Here is a 15,785-nt window from a genome sequence, read left to right on the forward strand (position 1 = left end):
GAAGGACCAATTATTAATGTCATTGTTTAACACTGTGTATTGAAACTGTGTTTGAAAAATCAAGAACATATTTGTGGACATTCTCACCCAGGTCATAATTATCTCAAAAGCTATTTTAAAGTTACTGGACTCACTTCAAATAAGTTGAAGACATTTCTCCTCTCATCCAAGAGGCTTCATCAGTTCTACTTTTCTGGTGTAGTCATTACATTACTACTTTACTGCTTTTGAGAAGAACCAAGAAGAAATAAAAGTCAACAGAAGCAGCACTTGGACTACTTTCTTTGAAGGTTTATGGGGAAAATTACATTATTACATAAAGAATGTATATATGATTTGGTATAATAAAACAACAGGTCGAAAAATTAGGTTACATCTACTGACTCTTGAGATCAGTAACACGAACTTTCCATATATTAATGAAGATTTGTTTGCTTTATTACTGTGCAAAACAAAATATACAAATCTATTGAATGTGTAAGAAGTACAGTCTCAACAAATGGGCCCCAACAAAAACCTTTGTTGTTCTGAACACAGGACTCCAATGTTCCTATAAATACTATTTTTTCCACTGCATGACTTACAACTAAACAATAGAGTTATAATGCTAATATGAAAGGCACATCTGGATAGTGACAAGCTACTGGTTTAGTTGGCTGCTGGTGTTTGACGATCTGCAAAAGTGTAAATACTGTATGAGAGAAAAATAATTAAAATCAGTAATTCTATATTTTTCTTTAAAAAAAGGCATATTTGATTGCCAGGAATTTGTTAAACAATAAAAAAAAGACAAAATTTAGTAGAGTTTCATTTGGTGGGATGCATTTTCATCTTTCATTTTCCTCTTTAAAAATCCAGTTTTCAATCATTGGAGCAGTATTGTCGGAGCATACCGTAGTGTGGAGTGTGGGAATGTCCCAGACTTCACAGAGCAATAAAGGTAAAATCCACCCTAAAAATTTTTTCACAGTCACTGACAACTACCATTGCTGCATTACAAGCTAGGACGGTCACTTTCTATTCTTTTCTTCTTCTTTTTTTCTTATCTGGGCATCATAACCCGCCTGAATTTGCTACGCAGTAGTAGTTGTGTGATCCAGCAGAGGGTGCTCTAAGTGCCTTCGACTTTACAGCGGCTCTTGGCTAATAACTTTAGCAGTTTCCTCCAAGTTCACACCAATTCAACATCTGTCATTTAGTGGTGAGCCAGGAGTGAATTCAAGATAAAGTTACAGATACAGCACCCTCTGCTGAAAAAAATAACATTTAAAACAATATCTGGTAATCATGTCAGGTAACAGACTGTGTATAAAGAACGAATGTTGCCAAAAGAGAAGTTAGATGCAGATGTGATTAATTGGGAGTTGACTCAGTGTATATTAAATTAGGTAAATGTGATTTCTCTGGTCCTTTAAGGGTTGCATTAGTGATACAATCATTTTCATTAATTTAAGGAATAATCAACAGCAAGAACTGTAGGAATCAGACCCCCAACTCTCTGGCTAAGAAACAACTGGTAACAGTAAACACCTTCCTGAGAACTATATTGTTTCTATCACTAGTTTCAAGTGTGTAAGTTCTGCAAATTTTGATCCCATTTAGTGAAAAATAGATGATATCAGACAAGAGGCAGGACATGAATGCAGTATTAATTTAGTCAACTTTCAAAACGTCAAAGATCTTATTTTGTAAGACAAAAACTAAACAGATTATTATGCGGAGCTAATGCTGATGAAATTGTCGATTGTAAAATCCAACTAACATAATTAAGACAAAAAAAATACAAAACTGTAGGGACGAAGTCCATTCAGCGCCAATTTAGAGGAGAAAAAATGAGGTCAAAAACCAATCTTAGGGAATGTTTGTCTGGTAGTAGAACAAACAGAAGACAGGATAAAGCCAGGTATTATCTGGTCAACTGTGTCCAGCAGGACAAATGACAAAATTTGACAAATTTGAAGTGTAATCTGCAGACATTATCCTGAGGTCCAGGAAAAGCTAAACTGACCAAAGCAGCAATATATGAACTGACCTGGTATTAAAGTTAGCTATGAAGTAAAACTGTTGAGGCCTGTCAACACTGTAATACCACTACGCACGTCTTGTATACATTAATGACTCAAATACTACTGTACAATTCCCTGTAAAATATTAATGTTCAATAAATAAACGTGAATAATGATAATGTTCAATAAAACATAGTTAACATTCCTTAAAAGCCCAATTAAGATTTGATTTTTTCAGAACTGAGTAAAATATATAAACAATATTTCACTGTTTGAATGAGATTTAGTCAAATGTTTTTTCATATTTCTTCAACTAAAATTAAAACAATTTTATGCCGTAATCAGGATTTAGAGTTACAATTTAGTCAAAAGATTTAATAAAAATTGGCGATTGGTCAAAATGAACGCTGCCTAAGTGGTTCATGACAGTAGGATGGTCCAACTGAAGCTTGGTTGTAGGGAACGTTCATTAATATACTGATAACAAAAATCAGTTTACTGTATACATGTGTGACAGAGGGGCTACGTCCTGCTCCAGGTCAGGGGTCAATACTACCTAACTTTAACTCTCTACAATACACTTCTAACAAACAGTCACAAATGGTCAATGTTCTGACAACCGAATCCATCAAATAACTGGTTTGTACTAAAATAACAAAAACCCTCCACAACAGTTCTACTCTAGATGTGATGCCCCTTTTTCTTGACAATAAAAACAAAATGATTTAAAAAAAAGCATTTGCTGCGCTCGTCATCAGATACTAATTAGGTCTGTAAAAATATATAAAAAATATATTTTTTAAAATCCATGTTTATGAAAAATACCGATACTTTATACGATATTATAAAATACTGTAATAGTTTACTCTGATACCGTAGTTGAAAAAATTAGCTTTTTGACTTGGCTAACCACAGGTCCAACAAAAAGGCACTTTGACACACACTTAAAACAAATGTGTTTTCAGTACAGGCAGCCGCACAAAAACTAAAGAAGCTAAAACCAAGTCACACTACAGGCCTGCAGATGGTTTGTGTTTCCTCTTTTGAATTAACACTGACTTAAATGTTTAGCTCTATATATGATCTCTAATAATCATTTTAAGTCAGGAGTTAACTCAGCCATGGAATGTGGAGACAGCAGTGAATTTGTTCTTTAGGACAAACCTCCAGTGGAGTGGTCTTTAACCAGGATGATACAAAATAGTTCCGCTGTCAATCCCAGTCGCATCATCTGTTTTTCTCTAAAGTGACTTTTCTACTTTGACACCTGTGCTAGTGGTGACGACACCTGTGATCAGAAAAATAAACTGGTAAACCATTCAACACTCCCACAGGCTACTGTTCCAACAGCAACATTCATTTCATATAAACAGTCTATGTAAAACGAGAACAGCCGCTAATGTTTCCTCAGAAGCTTTTAGGGTGAATTTGACCTTTGAATTTGAAGTGAACAACAATTATAGAACAGAAAACAGCTTACGTGTCCGTGACTCTCCAGGTTCTGCACTTGTGTCCAGCGTTTGTGTACCGCTTCATTAACACAGAGAAAAGAAGTTGCACTTTCCTTTCTCCCTTCAACAGTCTGTAAATGTTGGGAGAAAATTCAAGTTTTTTTCCTTGTGGCTTTTAGAACAAGTAGAAACAGAGCCTCTGGTTTTAGGCACCTTTAAAAAAAACAAAGAAAAGCAAAGATACCAACACTGGCATTTACAGCCCATCCTGGTCCTTTTGTCTGAGACTAACACACAGAGGAATTTGCTGCTTTGTCTGTTTTTTTTTTTTTACCTCCAATCATTCAAATCCAAGCTTCTTTGCCGTCCCCAGCAGGCAGTGTCTTTTTGCGTATGTCAGGTCTTTTAAAAAAAAAGTTTTGAATGGATTTCCCAACGGGTTTCCTATGCAAACGTCTGGATTTTTTCCACTTAATTTTGTTTAACCATGTTTCAATTCATATTTTAAAGTTGAACTTGCTAAGTTCAGCTTTGAAAAATGTTTCTCAAACATTCATTCAACCCTCAATCATGCAATAGATACGGTTCATAGCCAGGCAGTCTTCAGTTTGGCCAGAAGGAGGCAGCCTAAGGCTTCCAGGGTGAGCTGGGTGGCGTTCTTCCTGAAACACAGGGAAGAGTCACTGAAAAGAAGTTGAGGCTCTGCAGCTGTGGAACATCATTGGTTCTGGTTGGCAGTGACACTGGGTTCAGCGCTGAGGCTGATGGGAGATTCAGCGCTGTTAGCTTGTGGCCCCTTGGTGCTTGAGGACCGCGTAGACGTCGTCCACTTTGCTCAGCCTCTCAAAGAACGGGATGAGGTCTAGGAGCTCAGTGTCAGACATGTCGTCGAACCACGAGGCGACAGGCACCTTTGGAAAAAATATACAGAAAAATCAGTTCAACTTCTGAAATATTTACTTTCCAATTGTTTGTCAATAAACTACAATGACAGGGTTTGAGCTGTTCATTAGATCCTGTCACTTCCTGGTATTAAGAGGTTGTTCGCCACATGCCAGACATTAGAGATGAACATCAACAAAAGCAGGTGGAACAAATCAGACCAACAACTTGTTAGGACCAATTATAGCTAAAAGCCAGCATAGAAAAATGATAAATTTGTCAATAATATCAAAGTTGTTGAAAATACTAAAATAGCTGGAAAGTAATACATATTTAAACAAAACACTAAAAGGTATTGAAACAATAAATATCTCTGAATGCTCTTTTCATTCAACTTTTAGCCCTACTAACTAAGAAATGGTTAAAACAGATATTAGCCAAAGTATCCAGGCAATATTGAAATAGTCAGTAAACATAAAGCAAATGTTTTATAAATAAAAGGTAGCGCAGTCATTACGTCAATTTTAGACAAATAATGGGTGAAAAAAAAAACAAAAGACTGCTCAGAGTTATCCGTAATCAGTATCAGTAAAGGTAGGGATGTCCGATAATATCGACCGACTGATTATTGGCTCGATATTAGCATATTTGCAATTATGTAATATCTGTAATAATCATTATAGGTTTTTCCTCCAACAATAAAACCCAATAATGCAATGAGTTCTGCTGAATGATGTGTGCCCTAAAAATAGTTTTGGGGACAACAGCTGTATATGAAAGTAAAAGTCACTAGATGGCAGCATTGCAGCTAATTAAATTAATCGATTTTAATATGTAGTAGTTAGGTTGATAGAAGTTTATTAATCCCTTGGGAGTTCCCTTTGGGATATTAAGGAGGTGGTATGTGTGTAGTATACGTAGGTTAGTATGCAGTATGCTGGTGCCAACAACTCATACAGTGGTTTGTACAGATAAATAAATAAATATTACCAGGTCTATATTGGTGTCAGTTGACATGGGAATTGGACATTAAGTGTTTGGACAATACCGGCACATCGGCAAAAGGTTATCTATCTATCTATCTATTTATATATCTGACATCCCTAAGTAAAGGTTAGCAAACAAAGGTAACTCAATAACAGAAGTAGCAAAAATGTTCTGTTCCAGAAAAAGCTTAAAAAAATAGAAGAGCCTAAAGATAATCAACTAAAAGCTAAAGCTGAAATTTGAAAGTTACTGAACAAAATGCTTTCAAGATAACAAAGAGGAAAATTAGCGAGAAATAGACAATGTTAGCTCAAATATAAACAAGCTAAGGAACAGTTCATCAATAGTTAAATGACAAACCTGTAACAGCTAAAATAATTGTGGTACTAATAACTGTAGCTTGATAGTAGCCCTGGAGATCTGTGTACCTGGTTGATTAATCTTAATTAATTAAATCTAAATTAATCTTCAATGAATCCAAATATTCACAAGAAACAGAGAAACCTTAGAGTGAACGACATTTAAAAAAAAAAAATTCACATCACTTAAAATTTCGAGCAAAAACAAGGTACTGACGGCATTGTCAGGGTGAAAGATGTAGGAGGCCGGCGAGTTGTCCACGATGATGACCTTGTTCAGGTCACGACCCAGGCGACTCAGGTCCTTCACATAGTTTCCTCGATGAAAGACACAGGACTCTCTGAAGAGGCGACAGCGGAAGGCGCCCCATTTGTCCAGGAGGTCAGACACAGGGTCAGCGTACTGCAAAAGAGTGACATGGGATTATGACGGCCCTGCACACCTGTCACGTTTACACTTGAAGCTGCAGATGTTCTGATTTGGACCATTTTAGTTCAAATCCATGAGTTCATTCAGCCTCATCCATCATAATTTTCCTTGTTGTCATAGTTTTAAATGCACAATTACATTTCATTTTCCATCTAACACAATTTTGAATTGGAGACCAACTGGGTACAGAAAGTTGAAATCCAACAAAATCATCCAACACTATCCAGCAGAGGGCAGCTAGTAAAAGATAGTGGTTTGTTTATTTCGTTGTGAGCGATCAGATGTTTCTTGAATAGAAAATATAATGGCCTGTGCGTCATAATATATGACGCACATAATATATGACGCACAGGCGTCAACAGATTAGACTTCTTTTTAGTACCAGTAACATTTAACTATCATCTTTTATCATCTTTTTTGGAAGAATTCAAGGTGTGTAACTATATGTGTGGACTTGTCTGTGCATAATCTGATTTCCTCCCGTCCTGACAGCTGCTACGGTGAAGTCGAACCTTGGCCAAACTGGCAGTGAAGAGGACGCACTCAAACAGTTCCCCCATCCTCTTCAAGAACTCGTCCACGTGGGGTCGCTTCAGGACATACACCTGGAAGACACAAGCAGATGTAAAACCAGCCAGAATAAAACGTTTCTGCAGATCTTAGAACCGTCTGAACACACATCACATTTTATACTCTGTTGTCACTGAAAAACCACTGCTATATATGGGTTTCAATCCCAGACACTGTTTTGGAGAACTTTTTTTTTTATTCCTTCTCCAGTGTTGGCAGCTGAGGGCAGCGTTCCTGAACCAAGTCATCCAGAATAGGCTGAGCTTGTCTGAACAAACCTATCCTGGATTACTTGAACCAGGCCCAGACCCACTGTGTGTCATCCAACTCTCAGAATCTTCTTCTTTGAGCAGCATTAAACTCTACCAGCACCACGCTCAGGAGACATTAAACATTCCCAGGATGAACAGTAGGTGGCGCCACAGTGTCCCTGCTGTGGCATAACTGAGTGGGATGGAAATGGACTTTACCTGATGTACTGTTCCGTCAATTTCCACTGGAATGATGAAATCTGCATTGTTGACAGGCTGAAGGACACAACAAACACAGACGGCCATCATTAGTGAGTCACACATTATCATCAGCTTATATTCAAACACATTTAAAACACCTACACTATAAAGCTGTGGTAGAATGTTTAACAGATCACAGAAAGAAGACAGTGAAAATGAGAGAGAGTAACTACTACGACAACAGGCTTGTTTTTTTTTTATGGTGTGTTTCTGGCGAAGCTGGTGGTTTTATTTTTAGACCCAGACAGTTTAGATTTTTCATTTACGACCAGTGACAGAAATGCCAGAGCCAAGTGAAGCAACAAGCTGAACTGTGGACCGATGCCCAAGGGACATGTGCATGTCTCAAGCATGCGGTCAGACTGTACCTTAAAAGAGCTGTGGACTAACGTCTCGTCCAAATCTATGACAACGCAGATCTTTCCAGAGTCTTTTGACTTCACTGGAGGTAGCAGCGGCTTCACCTGGATCTAAAAACAAAGCAGAATGATCTATTTTAGCTTTTTGACTAGCAGCATGAGAAACGCATGGAAAAGTACAGGACTGTAAAAAGGAGTACAAAGAATGCCCATTCACAGGTTTAATTATAAAGAACATTTACTGCAATTAAAAAATATTCATGACCAAAAGCACTTACACTATTTAAAACATTCCCTAGCACTCCTTGAACTGTAGTAAAATATTTTCTATATATACACTCACAGATAGGATTATTTAAAAAAAAATTACAATAAAAGTAGAAAAATAAAGTTGTTGTTTTGTGTAAAACAATAATCTTTGCCTTATTACTTTCAATAAAAATAATTTTGCAAGTTTGCAAGTGTTCTGCAAATAGGTATAAACTCCTGAAAATTAATTAATTAATTTATTAATTATTCTTTTTAAATGGTGGTGCAACATCAGATCCTTCAATTTGAACTTTCAAGTACCACTAAATCAAATCAATGTTGACATATGAACTAAATTTGACAGGGATTCCCTCAGAGTGACTCAGAACAGAAAGAGTGGGGCGAGGCAAGTGACCTGGAAACACAATCTTCCAGTCACAGGTGACAGCATTTATGAAGAGCAATTGACATTCTGTCTCTTTTTTTTTACTGACACAGATTTGATCTCTTCATTGTTTTGAATGTAGGACATATACAAATGCCAATAGGCCAGAAGGAAGTGAACACACCTTGGAAACAGTTCCATTCTCCTCAACCAGCAGAGGGGCATTGTTGTTGACGGGCGGTGGTTCTGGCTGGTCCCGACACAGACAACAGAACAGGCTGGAGAAGAGGCCTCCACTCCTGGGCTTCTTAGAGGAGAGAGACGGAGAAGAACCTAGAGTGGACAAAGAGTTAATTAGTGTCTTATGCACAGAGGGCATTAGCCTAACACATCTGGGCCACGTTTGAGTCTAAAGAAAAGAGTGATGTAGAAGTAGATGGTAGAAGCATTGTACAGAGGTTCTGTTGTAGCATAGGGAGTTGGATATTTTTGGCTTAATTTGGTGTTACTATATTATTATTATATATGTGACAAAATTTCAAATACCATCAATTTGAGGTCAAACTTCCTCTTTTGTAACTGTGCAAAGCACATGCCAGAAAAACATGCCTCAGAGTCAAAAACAACGAGTTAAATTAAAAAATATATATATTTGAAAAAAACACAATAGTTAGGAAATCTAACGATGCTACATTCAGGACTTTGCTGGTGGCACTTTTCCTAAACTTTGTTCCGGCTCTTTATACCCTGCACTTCCTCTCTGTGCATCTGGACGTGAGTGTTTTACAAACACACCAGCCCCCTGTTGTCCACCTCTCACTCAGCTTTCATTCTCTGTCTGATGCTCTTTCTTCTCCCATGTTTTTGGGTATTCAAACCCCGTCTGACCTTGGTGCTGGCCTCTCAGGTCAAAAACAGGAAGAGGAAGCAGACGGGTATCAGTGGAGGAAGCTCACTGCCATCAGGGTTTGAGCGAGGAGCACAGACATTGTCATTTGCTCTTTAGTTGAACATGTGTTTTACAAGGTCATGTTCAAGCAATTTTAAAGAATTCTCCTTCTTTTAGCAACAATCTTACTGATAGCTATCTAGTTTTTTCACCAACCCAGCTGAAAGGCAATTTCATTTTCATTTTATAATAATAATAAAAAAATAATAATATTGTTTTCATTAAATATGACTTTGGAAATGAGACAACAAAACAGAGCCAAGAGTTGTAATGGGGCATCTCAGAAAGCAAACATCCAACGTGCTTGGATATGCAATTGTTTTTTTTCCATACACACGTGGGTAAATGTCTACGTGATGATTACATTATATCAATGATCTTAATCACTGCCTTCTTTACCAATACTACAGGAGGACACTACAGCTTGGCTGCTCTCATAGTCCCTAGTACAGTGTCATATACTACTTACTGTGCACCCAGTCTACTTTTAGGAGCAATCTTGTGGTAAATTGAACAACAGCACATAGAAACCACAGCAGTAAGATATGTTGTTTCAGAGTGAATACATGAATACACAATTTGGTAATATCCTCTAGCGTAAGGTATCCACAGCATGTTTAAAACTTCTGTTTATATCCTTCAGACCAACACGTCTTATGCAATTAAGCCAAGAGGCCAAAAATGCATAATTGCTGCATTACCAACCCAGAAAACTACAGTTAATCATAAAGCAGGCCGTTATCTTTAAATTAGTTTAGTTCAACTCTGTGAAAGTTTGAAATCTGAGAAGGTTAAACACAACTTCAGCAGTTTCTTCAACATGACAGAAAACTCTCAACATGCCACCTCCTGTCCTGTGCTGCTGATAATCATTTATACATCCTGCATTTAAGCACAAAATGCTCCCAAGCACGTACAACACTCAGATGTTCTACCTTATCAGGTCATTTCAAAGCCTGATTTCTGGTTCTCTTCTTCTGCACTGGTCTCTACACTCAGTCAGTCTTTGGTTCTGGCTTACTTCAGTGGCTGTGGGGATTCCAAAAACAGAAACCAAAGCCACACGAAAAGTAGTCAGGCAGACTGACTGACTACTTTTGTGTCAGTCTGTCTGTCTGTCTCCTATAAACTGAATATGCCTTTCAATAAATGAGTGGTTACTTCCACTTTGATGAAGCTAGTTGTTTGAAAGGAGAGTTTTATTAGAGAAAAGACTTTGACTGTTTTAAATTAGCTTACAATGATTCTCTGATGTGACAACAAAATCCTTCTGTTAAACTCAGTAATTGGTTCTTTCAGAGTAGTTAGTAACAACTGTGAAAAAGACAAACAAACTAATACAAAAAAATAAATAAATTGGTTTGTTAAATTTGTTGAAAATGGCACTATTTTTCTTCCAGCAAAAAGAAATGAAAAATCTGCCACATTAATGATGGTATGAGGTCGTACCTGCTTGCTTCTGAAAAATGTTTGCAAGCATGAGCTGGACTACATGGTAACCAAATAGGTCTATATCAGGTGCTCATTGACTGTACTGTTACTGTAACTTACATAAATATGAATAACACATACATAAATAACACACATCAATCTATTTAAACTTGTACAACTTGTACAATTGAAAATAATAAGTAATATGCATATAACACTTAAAAATATTTAACAAGGAAATAAAAATACAAAATCTTTAGTAGCACGCCTTTGACAATTAAAAGGGTTCACATAATTATATCTGAACCAATGACTCAAGTACATGGAGTAAAAAAAGGATCCTTCTTAACTCTGCTTATAGACAACGACATCTGCCAAACTACAAACCTCTTGGCAAATAAAATTCGTTTTACTTATTCAGACACTGCGTATGTGTGAGGACAGTAAAAAAAAAACAATATACACATAACACACAGTAGTAAAACCACAAATGAGAAGCATTGATCTCATTTAATGATGCAGACCCCGGGGGGCTAAACTTTAGTCATATCTGTTTTATCCTCCATGAAACTTATTTGCAATTCCACAAAACTTTCATAGAGCCTCTCCAGGCACAGCAGAGCAAACACAGGGTCCAAGGCAGCAGCTGTGTCACCACAAATAAACCCACCATAGGTTATGTAACATGCTACTGCACACATTTCTGCTCCATGATCATTTACTGATCACATGTTCTTACAGATCAGCACAGTTTTTCTTAGTACTAGTAAGGTCTAATGTAATGTAAAGCCAAGTCACATGAATACAAGGAACTAAGTACAACAGGAATCTGACTGGGTCCAAATAAAAATATAAATCAGGTGTTCAACACGTAAATTGCGATCTACCAGTAGAAAGAGCAATTAAATGAATATACTATTGTATACACTATATTCTATAGTGTGCATAGTGACCATATACCGAAATAATTAAAACATTTTGTGCCATACAGCTACAGTGCCTGCAATTAATCAGCACCCCCAAAATTAAGGTACATATAAAGTATGTTCAATTTGTGAGAAAATACATATATTTAATGTTTTCAATGTAGGTAGATTATTTTTGCTCGGTCATTTGAAAAGTAGCCCCCAAGCCAAAATAGTGTGGGCACCCCTGATATAAATGAACTGAAACTTAATCTGGTCTAGGTCTATATTAAAGATCTACCCTAATGCAAACCTGGTCCAAACTGGTCTACTGTAAATAAGGCTATCAAGTGTATATAGAGTACACCTAATAACATTTTAATCTTACACTGTCTTACTTAATCAGTAAGACTAGATTAACCGATCGTCAATTAGACTAAATCCAGACAGTGTTGATATAATGACTGGATCTAATCTAAATGTCTCATATTTGTGAAATGAGATGCTGCTTCGAGTCACACATTTAATACAATGTAGCTTCTGTCCATTGAAAAATAAAAATCCACAGACATTTAATTTGGTATTTAAATCACAGGACAGTTTTTAAGAGAAAACAATATGTAGTTATTCACTATGATGACTCCATAAAAAAAGATACACATACCAACTTGGGCCTGGTGTGGTTAAACAATGCCTAATAAAAAAGGAATTATGCTACTTTTAAGCAAATTATTTTGGTTTCTTGATGAAAATTAAAAAGAAAGAGTTGATCACAACTTGCATATAACAGCTCCATTCTGAATGGCTCTTCCTTTTAAAATTTAAGCAGTATGTGGTATATTGTGGTTCCATAGTGTTGGCACACCTGCTTCACCCATCTGCCTCAGACAGTCCTGGGTTCAAGTCGCAGAGGAACCATTATTCTGACAATTAAAGTATATTAATATAAATCTGTGTATAGTATTGCAGCACATGACATATACTGTAGCTCCTACTGAATTGCATTTCACTTTTAAGAAAGCAGGTTTTTACTTTAATCCATTAGTTTTGGTCTTTGAAGACGGTCAGAATATTTGCAAAACATTGGGTGGAAAACATATACAGTATGTACAATATTGTCATATGTTACAATATTATAACAATCTTAACACTATTTTTTTACCCTCATTAGCTAACGCATTATGTTGTTACAGATGACAACTAACTTTGCTTAATGAACAACTGTTAGTTTCTGAGTTGTACCTAATAGTGGTCAGTCAGTTGCTCTGCTTTAACGTGATCTTAACCAGGTTTAGTTTAGTTTCTAGATTGAGTCTCTGTAAAATCAGAGATACTCTCTGGACACTACCAGTAGTTCCTATGTCTATGTCATTAAAATCACTAGCAGGAAGTAACATTGATCTCTTCAGATGTTGGACTGTTGACCCTTTTTTTGTCCTGTGAATGATGACTAACACGGTCCTCTGATTATTCAGTAACCTCAACTCTGCTGGAATGTTAGTGTGTTTTCTGTACAAGCACAGAGCACTGGAATTCACACAATGCAAATAAAACATAAAAAGGAAACTGTCTCACAAACCAGTTAATGGTTGGAGTGGACAGTGTTGTACTGTCTTTCATCTTTTGACATCCAAAACTGACTAAAGAGTTGATAAAAGGGTCGAATGTAGCTGCCAGTTTAATGTGTACACCCTACCTGCCCAGGGTATCAGTCTGACTGACAAAATATACATCACATTTCCAAATGTGCATTTGAGATCAATTTTACATCATGTTTTATCCATTAGGGTTTTTAAAAAAATCTATTTTATCCAAATATTTATTAATAGGTTCTGATACTGTTACACAGACCTTTGATGACAATCAGCATTGTTTGCTTTTAACTGATTTCCATGTATCTCCCTCATCTGTGAGTCTCTGATTATAACTCTGCTTAAATACCTGTATAATGAAGACTGTTTGCTGTACACTGCTAATTATATTGTCACAAATTGAGTCTTGTTCTGACTGTTAGCTTGTTTGTTCGTAGATTAGGGAATCTTTTCCTGTGGTTGTGCAAAAGATTGCTGCTTCAAAACAATGTTGAGTAAAGTTAACATATTACTTCTCAGTGCTTGTATGAATGATGTTTATTGTGGCTCTTATAAAAACTCTGTGACTTCTCACTCTTAATTTAATACGACGCAACTACAGTGTAACAAAAACCCTTTTGTTATATTAGAACATGTTTGATCATTTGTTATTTACATTTGGGAGCAATTCTGCTCTACTGTGTTGGTATTTTTGGGAAATGTGGGTTCTGCCTGCTCTTCTGCTGGGTTGTCTCACCATCAGCATCAGTTTTTGTTGGTCTGTTAGGTGTCTTTTCTGCAGCACAGTTTATAATCTGCAGATTAAATTTCGTAAGGAAGTCTCTATAGGTCAGTTGGTGCACTCTTGTGGCCTTGAATTGTGTTAATTTTACTGGCTTTTGTTTCAGAATATTAGTCGCTGGACCAGCAAGAATACAAAAATGCAACAACAATTTGGTTTACCACATTTAGACAAAATTTACTTAACCCTCCTTTGAATAATAATAATAATTTAGGGACACTTTGGACAATTCTTAGCTAAATTGGCAAGCATTATTTTATTTCTGTCTGTGTTTGGTTTCTTTTTAATTTTGTCTAACTCTAACTATTTTTCTTCTGCTTTTTGAAGCTGTTGACATAGGTTTGTAAAGTATTAAAACATAATATAAATGCAGTTTCTACTTATTTCTAACTATAATTGTTGTTCCTAATTATATGGTCTGACTTTTCGTCCAACTTTAAAATACTTTTTGATGGCATTTGCTTTACCGTTCTTTATATTGTCGGACTAAAAATGTTTTGAAAGTCTTAAATATGATGTAGCAATTTGTCTAATTCTGTATTAAATAACTGTATTATGACTTAAATGGTTTAAAATAATGGCTGTTGATTATAGTTTTGTTAGAGGAGTATTGACGTTTAGAGTCTGTGGCTCAGCTGCGTCACTTCCTTCACTTTCATCACAGGCCAAAGGGCCGCAGCCATACTGTCGATGCGGACGGAGCAAAGAAAGTGTTTAGAGTAGTTTCCTTTGTTTTATAATGAACAGTTAACCCCTGATTGGGCAACGGTAACGTTCTGCTGTGTTGCTTACGGTGTTGTGACGGAGGTCCATGCACTAAGTGTTTTAAACCACTCTATAATCAAATTTGTGGCCGACACTGAAACTTTTTCCCGTCTGTTTCTCGTGTCATTCGTGCGGAACCAAGAATAAAGCGACTCACCCCTCTCTGCTGCTGCGGCTTTATTCCCCTCCTCATCCCGACTGACTTGGGTGATCACTGAGGACGGATTGTCCATCACATCCAGGTCTGATCCAGAGTGCTGACCTCACACTTTAAACTTAGACCCTTGTCGCTGACTCGGCGCCGCATCAAACCAACTTTAACTCAGGAGGAAACGCAGCCGATGCACAGCGGGAAACGTCGCAACAAAACGCCTACAAGGCCCCCATTCCTCTCCGACTGTCGTCGTTCGCTCAACTCTAAAGTCCGTAAAGTTACCGAACATTGATAGAGGAGTTGGCAACTTTGATTTCAATATGGTGCTCGACTGCGCTCGCAATTTTCAAGATACAAACATGGAGGTTTCAAGGCTCCCCGCTTCGCTTAAAGTGGCGCAGTAAAGGAATGGACTCACACAGCGTGTCTTTTGCGTCTGCTCCTTGTAAACTTGACGACGGTCCCTCAAAGTAGCCTAAAATAAAGTTTCTAAAACTAATGCTAAGCTAACAGGCTAATCGCACAACATAGAAGTAGGACATATTTTTATCACCAGATGACACAATTTAACTAAATTACACATTCACCAACTTCCCTGCTGTATAAACAGCGACTTCAATACCATTAAAAGACACTTAAAACGTTTTTTATCGTAGGTTAAATTGCACAAGTCGGTGAACTTCTTTGGCAACGCAAGGAAAGTACTGACGACTTTAAACGTTCTCGTGTTAAGCTGCTACTCTGCACCACGTTTGTAACATGTTAAATCCAAACTTTACACAGAAAAAAACTCGCTGGAGAGCATAACTTCTTGTGGGAGTAGCCACAAAGAAACGCCCAGTTTGGGTTCCCTTGAAACTGCCTATGGCCAGGGAGCGTCTCACAAGTGCGGGGATTGCGACTTTTCTTTTAAAAAATACAGGTTCTTGGTCTTATTCTAACCAAATTATTGCATTTGTTTTGCAATGGCTGGTTTTCTTCCTTTCTTTCTTTCTTTTTTTCTTTAGTCTTAAGCTAT

General features: G+C 37.0%; 1 protein-coding gene across 1 annotated transcript; it reads right to left on the reverse strand.

Moving 5' to 3' along the window:
• Nucleotides 1–276: 276 nt before the first annotated feature.
• LOC103389575 (carboxy-terminal domain RNA polymerase II polypeptide A small phosphatase 1-like) lies at nucleotides 277–15,580 on the reverse strand. The gene is made up of 7 exons (XM_017038626.2): nucleotides 14,771–15,580; nucleotides 8,375–8,523; nucleotides 7,566–7,667; nucleotides 7,156–7,212; nucleotides 6,628–6,720; nucleotides 5,903–6,088; nucleotides 277–4,368 (listed from the first exon to the last, which is right to left on the reverse strand). Exons 1-7 carry the CDS (start codon nucleotides 14,844–14,846, stop codon nucleotides 4,240–4,242), a joined length of 792 nt encoding a protein of 263 aa, XP_016894115.1. The 5' UTR covers nucleotides 14,847–15,580; the 3' UTR covers nucleotides 277–4,239.
• Between the last annotated feature and the right edge of the window lie 205 nt (nucleotides 15,581–15,785).

This window comes from Cynoglossus semilaevis, chromosome 14, assembly GCF_000523025.1.
Source record: "Cynoglossus semilaevis isolate Cse_v1.0 chromosome 14, Cse_v1.0, whole genome shotgun sequence".
Taxonomy (NCBI): Eukaryota; Metazoa; Chordata; class Actinopteri; order Pleuronectiformes; family Cynoglossidae; genus Cynoglossus; species Cynoglossus semilaevis.

What these genes read in the sequence shown, in the direction of transcription:
- LOC103389575 (XM_017038626.2), bottom strand. Translation starts at nt 14,846, where the DNA reads ATGGACAATCCGTCCTCAGTGATCACCCAAGTCAGTCGGGATGAGGAG. An exon ending in TTGACGGAACAGTACATCAG is followed by an intron (nt 6,721 to 7,155) that starts GTAAAGTCCATT and finishes TGTGTCTTCCAG; the next exon opens with GTGTATGTCCTGAAGCGACC. An exon ending in TCACTGCCAGTTTGGCCAAG is followed by an intron (nt 6,089 to 6,627) that starts GTTCGACTTCAC and finishes ACTCTTTTGCAG; the next exon opens with TACGCTGACCCTGTGTCTGA.